The following is a 13,975-nucleotide window of genomic DNA, read 5'->3' on the forward strand; positions in this document are numbered from 1 at the left end:
AACACTGGTAATGAAGCAACTGGGATCTGAATGGTCTGAATGTACCTGGTGCTTTTGAGCATGAAATCTAATTTGTGTATTTGAACATGGAGAACCAAAAATGTAAAATATACTGTTAACTTCTTGTTTTAACCACATGCTTGTCTGACATTTTTGACTTTCCTATAGACTGCAGACTTCTGGCATGGTATAGCATCTCCTGAATTTCAGATGTGGCATTAGACAACTTCAGAGGGAAAATAAATTGCCTTAGGTCAATACTGGATCATATTTGGTCTTGGGAAACAGGGAGTATAAATTCCAGTGGGTAACTTTCCACTTATTTAAACAGGAATTAATATACGGCCAGACAAATAGTCTTGTTTGCAAACCTAGACTCGTATGGTCTAAGTCAGTACAGTCGAAGTCAGGGGTTATTTGGGGGGGGGGGGGTTGTCTTTTGAGTCCATGGTAGTTTTGGACTAGTTATTGACTGCTCAGTACAGCTGCCTAAGAAGTTCATAAAAAGAAAGTACAATCAATGCATTTAAGATTTAGTTCCTTAATATCATAGGAGTGCTCTGTATAAATGGTGTTGATGAAAATGAAAAGTAAATAATGATAAAATGCAAAATTTGAGCACATGAAAGCACTGGATTGAATTAATAATTCTGTCCAAGAGTGGTATGTGTTCCATTCCTATTGCCTTGAGCATGATAAACAACCCCTGCTTTGCATAAAACTTTTCATACAATTTGAAACACTTGCAAGTCAACATTTCATCATCTTTAAAACAGCATCTTTCAGAAGTAATAACAGAGTATTCATAATTCTCTTGAAACCCTGGTTACTGGTATGAAGTCTAATTTAAATTTTGGTTACTTTCTAGCTTATTCTGTATTTCTTGTTTCCTAAGTTTGCATAAAAATGAAGCACTAAATGATTCTGATTTGGAAGTCACATTCTGTAAATAAAATACTGCTCAGCATATTCACTGTTATGGAAAACATTAGCGTTATTCACTTAGCACTTAACAGTCCCAGCTGTGTCTCTTGTGTAATGTCTGATAATATATATTATTGTCTGATGTTAATGGTTTGCACTGTTTTGAGTTTCCTTGACATACCTTTCCAAGCAGTTCTTTTTGTTGCACTCAGGATGAGACAACACATGATGTCAATTATTAGTCCCCTGTACAGGAAAATGACTGATGCGTGGCCATTATTTTCACTTCTAGGTGGTCGGTCTGTATCGCTTGTGTGGCTCAGCAGCGGTTAAGAAAGAGCTTCGGGAGGCGTTTGAGAGGGACAGCAAGGCTGTGACTCTCTGTGAAAGCCAGTACCCAGATATTAATGTCATAACAGGTAATCCAGTTCCTTGCTTTTCTTTTACTATAGAATTGCATCCTGTTTGTAAGGTACTTTTTAAAAAAGGTGAAATTGTGCTCTGAACTAGTTTTCAGTTGTCATTTAATGAGTTGTTAACTGCTGCTTTGTATTGCTGAAGGTGAGAATGGGTGCAGTGACCTTGGGGAGGTGTTAATAGGAAGCAGCAGTGATTTGGAGGGAAGAGGGTAGGGAAGGAGCCGCTTTCAGCAACCCTTACAGAGGAAAGTGAAATGTGAAAGGAGTCGAGGCCCCGGAGCTGTTGGTTTGTATTCGAGCAGATCTTGGAAAACTTGGTTGTGATCCGAGATGTGCGCTGTGCTGGTTGCTCTACAGCATGTGATTGAAGGACCATCTCAGATCAACCCGTTGTCCTCCCTTTATGTTGGAGATGGCAGGATTTTTGGAAACAGATTTCCTATGATCTTGTGCAGGCTAGTTTGAGCTTCAGGATCATCATTTCTCCTGCTCACGAGACTGGCCCTTCATTTGCTGTCAAACAGCGAGCTCCTGGCACAGGCAAGAGGGGCTGGGAGTGCAGGACCAGAAGGTCTTGAGAAGCCCCTGCATCGGCATCAGCTCTTTATATGGGAGTTGCACTGTGCAAGTTGTTTACCTTTTTTTTGTTTGCTTAAAAGTGGAACAGTTTTATAACTATTGATACTTGTTATGTAAACCAAAGTTGATCTGATTTCAGGCATCACCAAGTAAACCAATTGCTCTGTGAAATGAGGCAGAAGCATTCACTTCTTAGATATCCAGGGACAGAAAATGTAACAACGGTAGTCAGGGTATAAATTGTACATTGAATAAATATGAACTAATGATTCAATAACTAGTCCAGTGGTTGTATGCTCCTTTTGGTAACATCCAACATACAGGACAGTTCTACCCTGTTTGGTGGTTTACTTCATTTCAGTGTATTGGGAATTAATTTTGTTCATTACACTTTATAATTATACAAAGCGGTATCAGAAGATATTACTTAGTAACATTCACTGGGTTAAATAAGCCTTTTGGTTCCGAATGTCCAGCTAGTTGGTTCACCTGACCTGCCTTGGCTGGTTTTGCTGTTGGGTTCAGTGTTGCTCACAAGTACCAGCATTCCCAGCAGCCAAAACTTGTGTTTGTGTTTCACTCTGATGGTGTTCACCCTTTAAAAAGAGGTGTACAGTAAAAGCAAATAGTATAAAAGATCTTTTCAACTGGATAATATTCTTCTCTTTACAAGTAAATTAATGAGAAAAAGTGATAATTTCTAAGAACAGATTGTTCCATGAAATTATTGAAGTCCTGTCTTCTTCCTGATATAAATTTTTTTTTTTTTTTTTTGTAAATCAATTTGGGGGGAGAACCCCTCTGCTTTCTGCCAAACAGCAGAAACTGTCTGATATTGACTTATAAGCAGACAAATGGCAAACTGCCATTTGGTTAATGAAAACTTTTAGCTAATGGAAAACTTTTTTTTTTTTTTAATTTTGGAATAATAAAAATGGCATTGCACTCCCATGCTACAAGTAATCTTTACAATAAAGCAGTATTTGCAGAAATGGTTCAGTAGTATCATGGGAAAGGCTATAGGAACTTAATTCTCATCCATATATAAAAGAACCTGTAACATTTCGTAAAGATTTTGATTTTCCTGAATACATTGTACACTCAGAAACAACCAGAACTGTCTGAAACCTAAGCCTGAACTGCAGGAGAGCTCGGTACTGATGCAAAGCCCTGGAAGGGCAGCAGCACAGTCTGACTGATCTTTCCGTCACGAGTTGTGATGCAGTGGTTACACAGAGAAGTGTAGTTCAGTTTTTCAATATACATTGCTGCAGGCCTCATTGGTGATGGTGAACTTTTGGTGACCATGCAGGTCCTGCTGGATTCTTGGTCCTTTTTTTGTTTATACTACTGAAGGATAAGTTTTTGCAACAGAATTTGTTTGTAAGCGTGAGAAGACTACAGTCTTGGTCTCTGTCTTACGGAAAGACTACTGAGCATGCTTTTGTATGAGTTATATTGTGAGAGTTTACTTACATGCTGTTTTCCTTACAAGGAAAAAAATAGTTTGAAGACATTACTTAAAAAAAAAAAAAAGCAGCTTCTTTCCCATGCTACCCCTGCAGCTGTGCTGTGTGATTGCAATTAGTGCCTGTGTTAGCTGTGTGTTGAAAGGGCTGAGTGCGGGCGTCCTGCATGAGCCAAGGCGAGTGTTTGCACCCATAGCTTCTACTGACCAAAAAATGCAGCCCCCTCTCTTATTAATTGTAAACAGTGTGGTCTGGGCTGGAAGGGGAACCTGCACTTTTGCTGGCAGATCTGAGGTACCCACCATGCTTGGTGTTAGGAATAAAAGAACCCACAAAACCTTTCTCATATGTGCTTAGGGAGTTGGTTTGCGAGGGAATGGTTTCCCTGCTGTGTTTGCAATGCTGAGGCTGATGCACATGATTCATACTTCTATAAGCTAAAACATGTGTTCCATAAAATATGAATCCTCTGCATAAATCCTGGCTGATTTGAAGAGAAGTGCCGCTTTGCATCCTTTTTGAAATTTGCGTAGCGCTGCTTTTCCAAAAGATGAAAAAGATACTCTTTTTTTGACAGGTCTCCAAAGACTGAACGTTTAATGATTAAATCTTGACTGAGAAATGCTCTTGGGGTTGGCACAGCCTCACACACGGCTAAGTGTGCTCGTGGCTCAAACTGAAGTGTGCAGCCACTTTTTGGAACTGACCAGTAGTCATGTTGCCTCACGTCTGTTCACATCCACGTGAATTCATATCTCTGCATAAAGCGTGCAATACTGTTAACAGTTCAGTGGGTCAGAAAAATGAGGAGTTAATGAAGTGGATTGAAATTTCTGCTTGCTGTCTAAATTTGTTGTGTGTGGTTGTGTCAAGGGGAACGTGCTAGTGGGTTGGCAGCAGCGGGAAGCATACATTCTTGGAAAAAAATAACAGCATCCTCTTACTGGGCTAATTTAGCTGAGTGAATAGCGAAAGGATTTAGAAAGGTCAAGGAGCATTCATGGCTCTCAAACTATCCTGTTATTCAGGGCTAAATGGGAGAAAGTACTTTGGCAAGTGGTTGTCCTACAGCTGCAGGTGCTATTACAGGAATTCCTACTAAGTGATTATTAATAGACAGTTGTGAGTGTTTCAACGGTATAAGCTGACTTGATTATGACCTGCCATTTCCTACTGTAAACTCATTCTCATTTCAACATCCCCTTCCAAAAAAAAAAAAACCCACAGCTGAAACAAAGATCTTGATAAAAAGTCAGCATCTCTTGCTAGTGTTTTGCTTACAGAAAAAGGAAAATATCCCAAACCATGTCGTACAGCACCAGCCTCTGCCACATTTGTCTCATTAATATTTTAACCTGCTAATCCACACATGGAACATGGCCCTCTAAAATGAGGGGGAGAAATAAAATTTGGTGAGGAGAGGGGAATATGAGTAAGTTATTAAACAATAGCTAGCGACTGAGGTGGAGCAGTAACAGAGGTGGCATATTCTTTTTAAAACAACAAAAAAACCCCTAAACCACCAGAGAGAATATGTTTTTCAGGAAAATACATGGATGGTTTTTGCACCTTTTTTATTCCCGGTGGGAGGTTCCCATTTTAAGCAGAGCGCAGGCTGTTGGGTGCTGGGTGGTGCTCAGCAGAGCCAGCAGCTCTGCCTGGCTGCCCTGGGTGGGCTGGCAGCTCCAGGGGGTGGTGCTGCTTCACCTGTCGCTGCTTGTACAGCAGGGCTTGAATAGCTGCACTACTGCTAGATGCAGTGTTTCTTGTTTTGGTTTGGTTTTTTTCTTAAATATTTATACAACTTTTACTTGCCTTCTGCACATGAACATGGCTATGATGGGGAAAATGTTAACTTTCATTCCCTGTATTTTTTTAGAAATGACCTCATAGCAAAGCCTACTGCTATATAGTTCAGTTTACAGTTAGGTTATAAAGATCGAGTTTATAAAAACTGTTGCTTGTTGAATAGCACAGTGATGGTATTTGCTGTGATTTGGGATTTTACAAGGCTCTGAGGAGTGCATACTAAATACAAATCTGCCTTTCCAACTTTGCCTTTTTGGAGGACAGGCTGCTTTGTTAATTACAGTGCCTGTTTTCAAAAAGTTCTTTTAATCCACTGTTTCTTCTTAAGGAGGTATTTAAATTCAGTTGTGATCCAGCTAAAGTGGGTAGATATTTGTGGCACAGAATGTATTTTTTTAAGGAAAGTAAAAGCTGCTGGGAGGCAGAGTTGTCTTGTTCAGTCTTTTGTGTCAGTTGTACTTGGACACATTTCTCCTGGATAGCATCTTGCTAGTGTCCTTTCCATGGGCCTGCTGTTAGAAGTCTAAATGTTTTGGGTTTTTGAATTATTATTCTTACAATCACTGAAACACATTCAAGCTGAAGTATTGGCCAGCCATTAAAGCTAGCTTGCAAGAACGCAAACGCTCAATTCCTTCTTGTGTTTTTGCATCTGTGTAAGGAATAGATGATTAATGGCACTCTTGCCTGCTTGTTGCATCCCCCAGAAACAGTCTCTCCTCCAGCATGTCCCCAGCTTCTGAAAAGGTGCAATGTGTCTCTACAACTCTGGCGGCTCAGTGCGTGGCTGTTTTAGCTGCTGTCTCCCATGGCTGTCAATTATGTCTGTCACAGCAGAAGCGAGCTGTGCGCTGGGGGATACAGAATGCCCGGGGCAGGGGGGACTTAGTGTTTCCCTCTTGAGGAGATCTTTTTGGTCTGTGCTTTGGTAGGTGAGAAAATGCTGTGTGCTTCACTGGATGTGACACTGGGGTTATTCCTCGTAATTTTATAGCTGAAAACTGAACAGAAAAATTAATTGCTGGTTGTATATAAAGGAGGAGGTGTCATCAGGCTGAAGACTTTGGTTTTGTAGGAGCTCCTTTCCTTGGGCAGGAGGTGGACTGCCAGGAGCCCTTTCCTCGCCTCTTCCTCACCCCGATCAGGAGAGGGACCGGGAGCGACGCTCACCCCATGCCTGGGGTACCCACTTCTGCACATACAGCAGCCCTGGCACCCACCCCTCTTCTCCGGGTGCAGTGCACCTTCCTCCCCACTTCATCCTGAGTTTGTGATCAGCTGCCTTGTGTGGGCTTGGAAAAGCTGTGGGGACAAGTGTGCTGGTGCCCCTGGCCTCGTGGGCATGTTGCACAGATGCCTCCTGCCTCTTAGCAGACCCTGTGGGGTCACTGTGCCCTTTTGCTGTCATCCTCCCACCCCTCAGTCCTGAGTGCGGGGTTTGGCACTGACACGGAGGATTTTCTCATGGATGGGTGAAGCTGATGTGCCTTAGTGCTCCCAAAAATCACCAGAAAGTGAATCTGCAGCTTGTTAAAGATGTCTGTTCTCATGTCTCTTGTGAAGGTGTCCTAAAGGACTATCTGCGAGAGCTACCCTCTCCCCTGATAACCAAGCAGCTCTATGAAGCCGTGTTGGATGCCATGGCAAAAAATCCCTTGAAAATGACAGCAAGCGGTTGCGAGAATGACCCAAGTGACTCTGAACACACAGCAGCCCTTCTGGATTGCCTGCCAGATGTTGAGAAGGTGAGCAGTGTCAGCAGGTTCAAGTAAATTGTGTGCTTCAGAAAATAAAGGAACATTTTCACACAGGATATAAAATGTGTCAAAATGTGTATACCTGTTTCCTAACTTAGTGGTCCTCTTGGATTGTTGATGCTCCATGTCTTTGAAAAGACTTCTGTGCTGTGATGAATTGGAGGCTCTGCATTGCTGGATTCATTCTAGTTTGCATTTTATATTGTCTCTGTAAAACTGAATGAAAAGCTGTGATCACTACTTTTACATTTATATTGAAGACTATTCCCATGTGGTGTCCTGCTCCATTTCTGTGGAACTGTCTAATTACATGGGCAAATGCATTCATTTTTCCTAAGTATGTGCAATAAAGCCTTCACTTCCCATACTGTGCAGCGTAATGGTGCTGTGCATTGTCACCTGCCAAATTCACCTCTATTGAAAACCACAGTTAGCCCAGAGATAGTGAGTGACCTGCACGGAACCTGCAAGTTGTCTGGAAGCTTGTTCTGATGCCGAGGTCATACCGAGGGTTTCTTTATTTTCTAATGTACCTGGATGATCTGTACTGCTTCTGCAGCTTCTCTCCCCTCCCTGATGTCCCCTTTCCATTGTGAGAAAAACCATTCACGTAAAACTGAGATCAGGTAAGAAACAAGCTAAATTTTACCAGGAAGTTTGTCTTAATTAGTCTGCGCTGTGATAGTCTTATAGACTTTTCTAATTCAGCGCTTAGATGTTCCATTGATGGGTGTTGGTAGAAAAACCATAGCTGTCAGCCTTGATCTTATCCCTCTAGAGCAGCGACGTTAGGATGTCAACACCACCTTTGTCTAGTGTTTTGTTTCCTGAGCAGTATTTTGTTCTTTTAGGCTACTCTGAAGATGCTGTTGGATCACCTGAAACTGGTGGCTTCTTACCATGAAGTAAATAAGATGACGTGCCAGAATTTAGCTGTATGTTTTGGGCCTGTGTTACTGAGCCAGAGGCAGGAGACCACCAACCATAACAACAGGGTCTTCACAGACTCAGAAGAGCTTGCTAGTGCCCTGGACTTCAAAAAACACATAGAGGTTCTTCACTATTTACTCCAGCTGTGGCCAGGTACTATTTCATGAATGTGTTCAATGTCAACCATTACTGTATGTTTTTACTGTGTGACAGTGTACGTTGATTCACAGGATGACTGAGCAGCATTGGCATTCTTTCAACACAAGGTACTATGGCATAACCTACTAATCTAAAGAAATCATGCCAATTTTATAACCTACTCTTTGTATTTGGTCACTTTTGTTTAATGGGAAGTTGGTTGTTCTAATTACTTTCTTACCAGATGGCAGAGTTTGAGTGTAATATAAGAAGTGAAGAGTGCTTTATGTAAGTAAAGACACTAGAAAAAAAAAAACCCAGTGACAGTGAGGTTTCCACATCTGAATTACGATGTTTTGGGGGATGTTTGGGGTTTGGTTTGGGTTTTTTTTTTTTTTTGTATATGTTTTTATTCTGTTCTCCTGCTTTGACTATTCAGGATTATCTGCATATGGAATTCATTAGTCGTTTGGCCTCTGAGATACTCGAAGGTTACTTTATTTCTGCCCTTGTAATCTGGCATAATTTGGAACATCCTTACAGTATGAGCTGTGCCACTTCTAGTTGTTTTTGCAGAGCTTTGCATAAGGAGAAAGACTTTAAAAGCAAAACACAACAACAAAACCCAAACAAAACAAAACAAACAAACAAACAAAACAACCCTCCACCAAAACACTGTAAGTACCTTTTAGCTCCCACTTCCAAATTTATGAGGTCATATGCTTTTGTACAATTTGGGGTCAATTCTCAATAAAAAGGGAGGTGAAATTCTAATCTTCCTAATAAACTAGCAAAGTAGAAGTGAAAGTAACTGTTTCTGCTAAGATCTACCTTTCAAATGGGAAATGATTGCAGAGTGGTCACGTTTCTCCTGGTATTGAGAGAGGCATAAGGCAGTGGAAAAGGTCAGGGTGACACCTGGAACCCCGGGTTCCAGCCCGTGGGGAATTCTGTGCCTTAATGCTGCTGAACCGCAGCCTTCTCCTGCACAGGCACTGCCCAAAGTCAGGAGCAGACAGAGGTATTGCAGCTTTTCAGTTGAACAGGGAGAGTTCGAGCATAACTGAACATTGGATCTGGTGGGTTTAGTTTTGTTTTCAGGTAGTTTGGCCAAGCAGCTGTTGAAAGCTACCTAACCATGCAGGCGATGAGTCCGTTGTGCTGTGGTATCCTCCTTTTTCACAGTAGTCCAGCTAATGGTGTGGAGAACGGATCTGTTTGATAACCTGAATAATTTAATATCCACTTCTCAAATTTGCATAGTTTAAACTCTTTAATTCTTGAGGCTAAGGGAAGATTCATGTCATGTAAACAGCTTCTTAATTGTTCCCTTTTAGAACACAGTATTTGCTCTTGGGAAACTGCTGAATTTCTGCACCAACTGAAACATGAAGTTGGATTACAGTTAATCTAAATGAATAATAAATCTGATTTGGTTTGTTTTAAAATGTATTATTTTTACTTGAAGAGGAGGTCTGTTTTTTTATGGGAGACTTAGGGTCACCTGGGAAACGTGGAGGGTCAAGAAGGGCCTCCGTTGGTCATTCTGAATTACAGACGCTGTGGCTACATTGGAGCCAGCTACGTGGACTCTGCTGCTCTGTGTTCAGAATACAAAAAATTCCCCAACTCATATAAAGAGTACTTGGGAAAAGGCTCTCTTTTTTTCTCTTGTCGTTTCCACTCATTGCCAACATTATATGGCACAGCTGTGGTGGTAAACAAAAGCAGGCAGATATAGCTCTGCCCATGGGAGTGTGTGTTGCTGTTGAGTAAGGTAAGTGGTAGAGTTTTTCTTCACCTGGAAGAGCAAGCGGAAAGCTGTCCCTCAGCTTGCACGAACTGTGCAGGATGTTGTGCTAAAATGGAAGTAAAATATGGATGCAAAGATGTGAACAGGCGGATGCTGCGCAGTGTAAACAGACCAGCTGGACCCGAAGGAAGGATCACAGTCTGGTCCCTTACGTTTAATCTCCTGTAGACTGAGACAGCTTGATAATCAACACGTTGTGCCATACTTCAATTTCCGTATTTTTCCAACCGAAAACAAATAGTCTTTGTTCAGTTAGACCATGTAATACTGGCAAGTTATTGTTAACCCATGGCCCTTCATCTTAATGGAGCATAGTCTAAACAGAAGGGCTTTTGTTATAGTAAGGTGTGGGGGGAGCAGTGATAGTTATTGCATGTTACTGTGCAAGATGTAAAGTAAAGTTAAATACCCTGGAGAGGCCTGCAATGTGCACCCAGACAGAGAAGCATTGGGCTCATCTCAGGACTGAGCCTTTGTGCTTGTGTGGGGGGTGTAACAGGAGGAGTGGGTGAGATGGTGAACCGTGCTGGTTGTGTGTGCTGTGTTTTCAGCAGTGAATGGGAACAGAAGGTCTCTGCCTCTGATTACGGGAGGTAATGGTCTGTTTAAAACCAAAAGAAGCTTTGCAGCTCAGATGCTTAATAGGCACAGGTCAGTAAAAATATTTTTGCTGTTTATCGTAGGAAGCCAGTAACAGTGGAGGAGACTGTTAGTAACTTATACTGTATAATCGTGAGCTCAGGTAACATTGCCATCAAACCTGTTTGAGTGTATGTCTGACATGGGGTTGTGGCTGCTTAGAAAAATCAGTGCAACTGAGCTTCTTTTAATAGTGCAGAATATTAGGGCAAAAGAGAAGCACAAGAGTTCAGCATTTGGTGCATCTTCAGCTTCTCTAGGTGTTTCTCTGCAGTGGTATTTTTTTGTGTTTTAACCTATTTTGCTGTGCCTGCCTTCTGTTACTTGTTTTAGCCTGGACAAAGTGTGTGAGCTGAGCTGTTTGCTTTTCTTTGACCCAGAGCCGGGTGGTGATTAACTCATGCAGTTAATTTAATCAGTGCTCTGGGAATTTCTACTTTCAGATAGGCTTCTCCGTTGCAATTTGAATCTGGCATGAATCTTCAAAACTGAGCTTTTACAGTAGTTTTTCTAATTATGTTATATCCAACTGTGGCAAAAAATGTAGTAGTGGAATGTATTGGCTGTAAGCTTGCATGTATCCATGCATGCCGGTAACGTGTGACGTCAAGGGAGGAGAGCGGGCATCTGTTGTGGACTTTTCTCGTTGCAGTACAGATTCAGCCCTGACTCTGGTTTATCTTCTCTCTTCTAGTACGTCCCTCACCTGCCAAAGACCCAGCACATCTGAATGCGTTTCCTGAGCACCCATCCTCCCTGAATTACCTGAGACCCAAGAGGCAGAGACCTCAGATGCTGAACCTGAGCGGTACCGAGATGGCCGGGGTGCTCAGACCAAGGCCTGCAGGTCTGGACAGCCCCTCGAGCAACCGCTACGCTGGAGACTGGAGCAGTTGTGGGGAGAACTATTTCTTAAACCCAAAAGACTGCCTGGGTGAAGCAGACTACGATGATGTCCCTTCAGAAGACTCAGAGAGCGGGGATGACAGCAGCAAAGCCGAGGAGCCGGATGCCCCGGTGAGGCGCCCGCAGCCCGTCCCCGGAGAGCAGACATTTCAGAGCTACTTGACCATGCAAGCGATAGACTCTGCGGTGGATCACCGCGCAAACCTCAAAGACCTGCAGGAAAGTATTGATACTCTAATAGGAAATCTGGAAAGGGAACTCAACAAAAACAAGCTAAATATGAGTTACTAAATCCTGCCCTGCATGACACCTCCTCCCGGTGCCTCCGTGCCCTCACCAGGCCTCCCGCAGCTGTGTGAGGAGTGACGGTGCCCTCGGACGCCTCGTGGCGAGGCCACGGCCCACCTCGCATTAACAAATTTGAAGCCATTCCGTTACATTTCTGCTTCCTTCTAACAAAAAGCTGTTGACCTGATTCTGGTGTTGGAGACAAGCCTAGAGACCATGAGGTGATTCCACATAGTGGCATTTCTCCCTAAAAATACCGTGCACGTAGGCAGTCTGGGCAATACCTGGCAGAAGACAAAGCAACATCTCTGCTGTCATCGGCAGCAGAACGCCTCATTCCCGAAACCCTCGCTCCGGTACGGATGTTCCTCTCAGAAGCGGATGAATGCTGCTTGGCCTGAGTTTTGCAGCATGGACTTCAGATAGACTTGTCTTACTATATATGCAATGGCTGCTATGAAAAATGCTTTATATATATATAATATTTATATATAAGGTTTTAATTGTATAAATATTAATGTATTCCTGTATTAACACTTTTCAGTAATTATTTAAACAAGCAAAAATTAAATATTTTTCTAACCTTGTTTGTATATATCCATGTATAAATGTGTATGTGTCTGTAGCCACCTTTGGAAAGGAGAGGTTTCTCAGAATTATGAAATGTCCCTGTTTCTAGGAAGATGTGTTCAGTGATGCCAGGATGAAGTTACCCCTCGGTAACACAGCATTTGATTTATGCACAGAAACATGGCCAGAGAGAAGGCAGGTGAATGATTAATGTAAATGACCTTGTGTGTTGTAGGGGCATTGGTTTGCAGGTGTTGACTATTGACTCTCTCACACATGCACCACCCTGTCTCTTTTTTTTTTTTTTCTTTCTTCCCCCCCCCCCACTGTTTTTTTCACATATAAAGAAAGTCTGGAAGGTATTTCTTTTTCAAAAAATACTTCTGGTTTGTTCTTGTAACCTGTTACTTTATTCTTGACACTTCAATATTTTTTTCCCCCGGAGTTTTATGTATTTTTGTTGAGGTAAATTTGTCTGGCTGCTGGTAGTTAGATGTGTTTGAGCCCTCTCTGAAGGGCAGTGGCTCTGGAAGTGCAAGGCTCAAATTCTGCACAAAGGCAGTTACTTTTTCCTCCAAATTTTAGTGGGGTTTTTTTGTTGTTGTTTTGTGTGTTGTTTTTGTTTGTTTGTTTGTTTGTTTTTAATTAATCTCCTTAAAATGGAAACCTGAGCTGTTACAGTAGAGGTTGAATGATGTTACTCCTGGGGAGTTTGGGTTGGATTGCAATTCATTGTGACCGTGATTCAGCTATCACCATCTTCTCAGATCATCTTTTATCTTTACTCATTTGTGGTGAGCAACTCAACACTTCATGTTAAGGAAACACATTCTTGGTTTAATTAGAAATAGTTACCAAATTGCATACAGATGTTTCACAGAATCACAGAATGTAGTCCCTCTAACCAAAAGGAGATACAGTGTCATTCCCTGTTGGTTATGGGTCACCCCAGGAGGAGGAATGGGAGGCTGGGGGGCAAGAGGGTTACTTGTTGTGAGAGGACAAACACCCAGTCGCTGGCAGCTGGCGGGGCAGAACTTGATTCTCTTTGTCTTTTTGGTACAATGTTGGCATCCCGCCATGGACTTCTATTCACCCTGTGGGTAAGTGCTTTTCTGCTAACCCGTACTTCCTTATATTGCTTAATTGAAGAGTTATTTATTTACAGGAGAAAGGAATTAAGAATTGCTATGGCAAACTTCACCCTTCTTTTCAAGGAATTATTTTAGCGCGGTTTCAAATGGTTTATTCGATCTCATTAATTTATTTTTATAAGTGGTAAAAGATGCAAAACAACTATTGCAATATGATGATAATGTATGAAAATGTAAATTTAACCTGAAGCATTTATCAAGAAATCAATGTATTTTTTTAAACTTTTATACCTACAGAATGTGCATACTTTTTAAACTATAAATTTTAATTCTAAATAAAATTTGAATTAAGAACAAAATTTGACTAAGCCTAGATAGTGATTATTTAAACCTTTATTTGCACTGGCTGCACATGTGAATTAATTCCCTAAAGACATTCAGCTTTCCGGAAGATGTTTTGTTCTATTGTCATTTCTAGATTGAGCCAACATTTCAGTTACGTAATTAAAAAGAAAACAAACCACTACTCAATTTAAATCCAAAAGGAATAATATTCTAAGGAAGTTGTCAAAACAGTGTTGTGGCAGCATTTCTTCTTCTATTGCAGGATGCTGATGCTTTTGAACATAGCCTGGCTTCT

The 13,975-nt window shown here is 41.7% G+C and overlaps 1 protein-coding gene across 2 annotated transcripts in view; it reads left to right on the forward strand.

Moving 5' to 3' along the window:
• The window catches only part of SYDE2 (synapse defective Rho GTPase homolog 2), a 30,225-nt gene extending 16,646 nt beyond the window's left edge, over positions 1 to 13,579 (forward strand). The window contains exons 4-8 of one of the 2 annotated variants that reach the window (XM_065657397.1): positions 1,217 to 1,343; positions 6,764 to 6,945; positions 7,809 to 8,040; positions 10,522 to 10,580; positions 11,172 to 11,211. In XM_065657397.1, coding sequence (XP_065513469.1) covers positions 1,217 to 1,343; positions 6,764 to 6,945; positions 7,809 to 8,040; positions 10,522 to 10,532 — 552 coding nt within the window. In that variant the 3' untranslated portion in view covers positions 10,533 to 10,580; positions 11,172 to 11,211. Of the gene's footprint in view, positions 1 to 1,216; positions 1,344 to 6,763; positions 6,946 to 7,808; positions 8,041 to 10,521; positions 10,581 to 11,171 lie in introns of both variants that reach the window. The other variant, XM_065657396.1, reaches the window with a different exon arrangement.
• Positions 13,580 to 13,975: the final 396 nt, after the last annotated feature.

Source organism: Caloenas nicobarica, chromosome Z (genome assembly GCF_036013445.1).
Source record: "Caloenas nicobarica isolate bCalNic1 chromosome Z, bCalNic1.hap1, whole genome shotgun sequence".
NCBI lineage: Eukaryota > Metazoa > Chordata > Aves > Columbiformes > Columbidae > Caloenas > Caloenas nicobarica.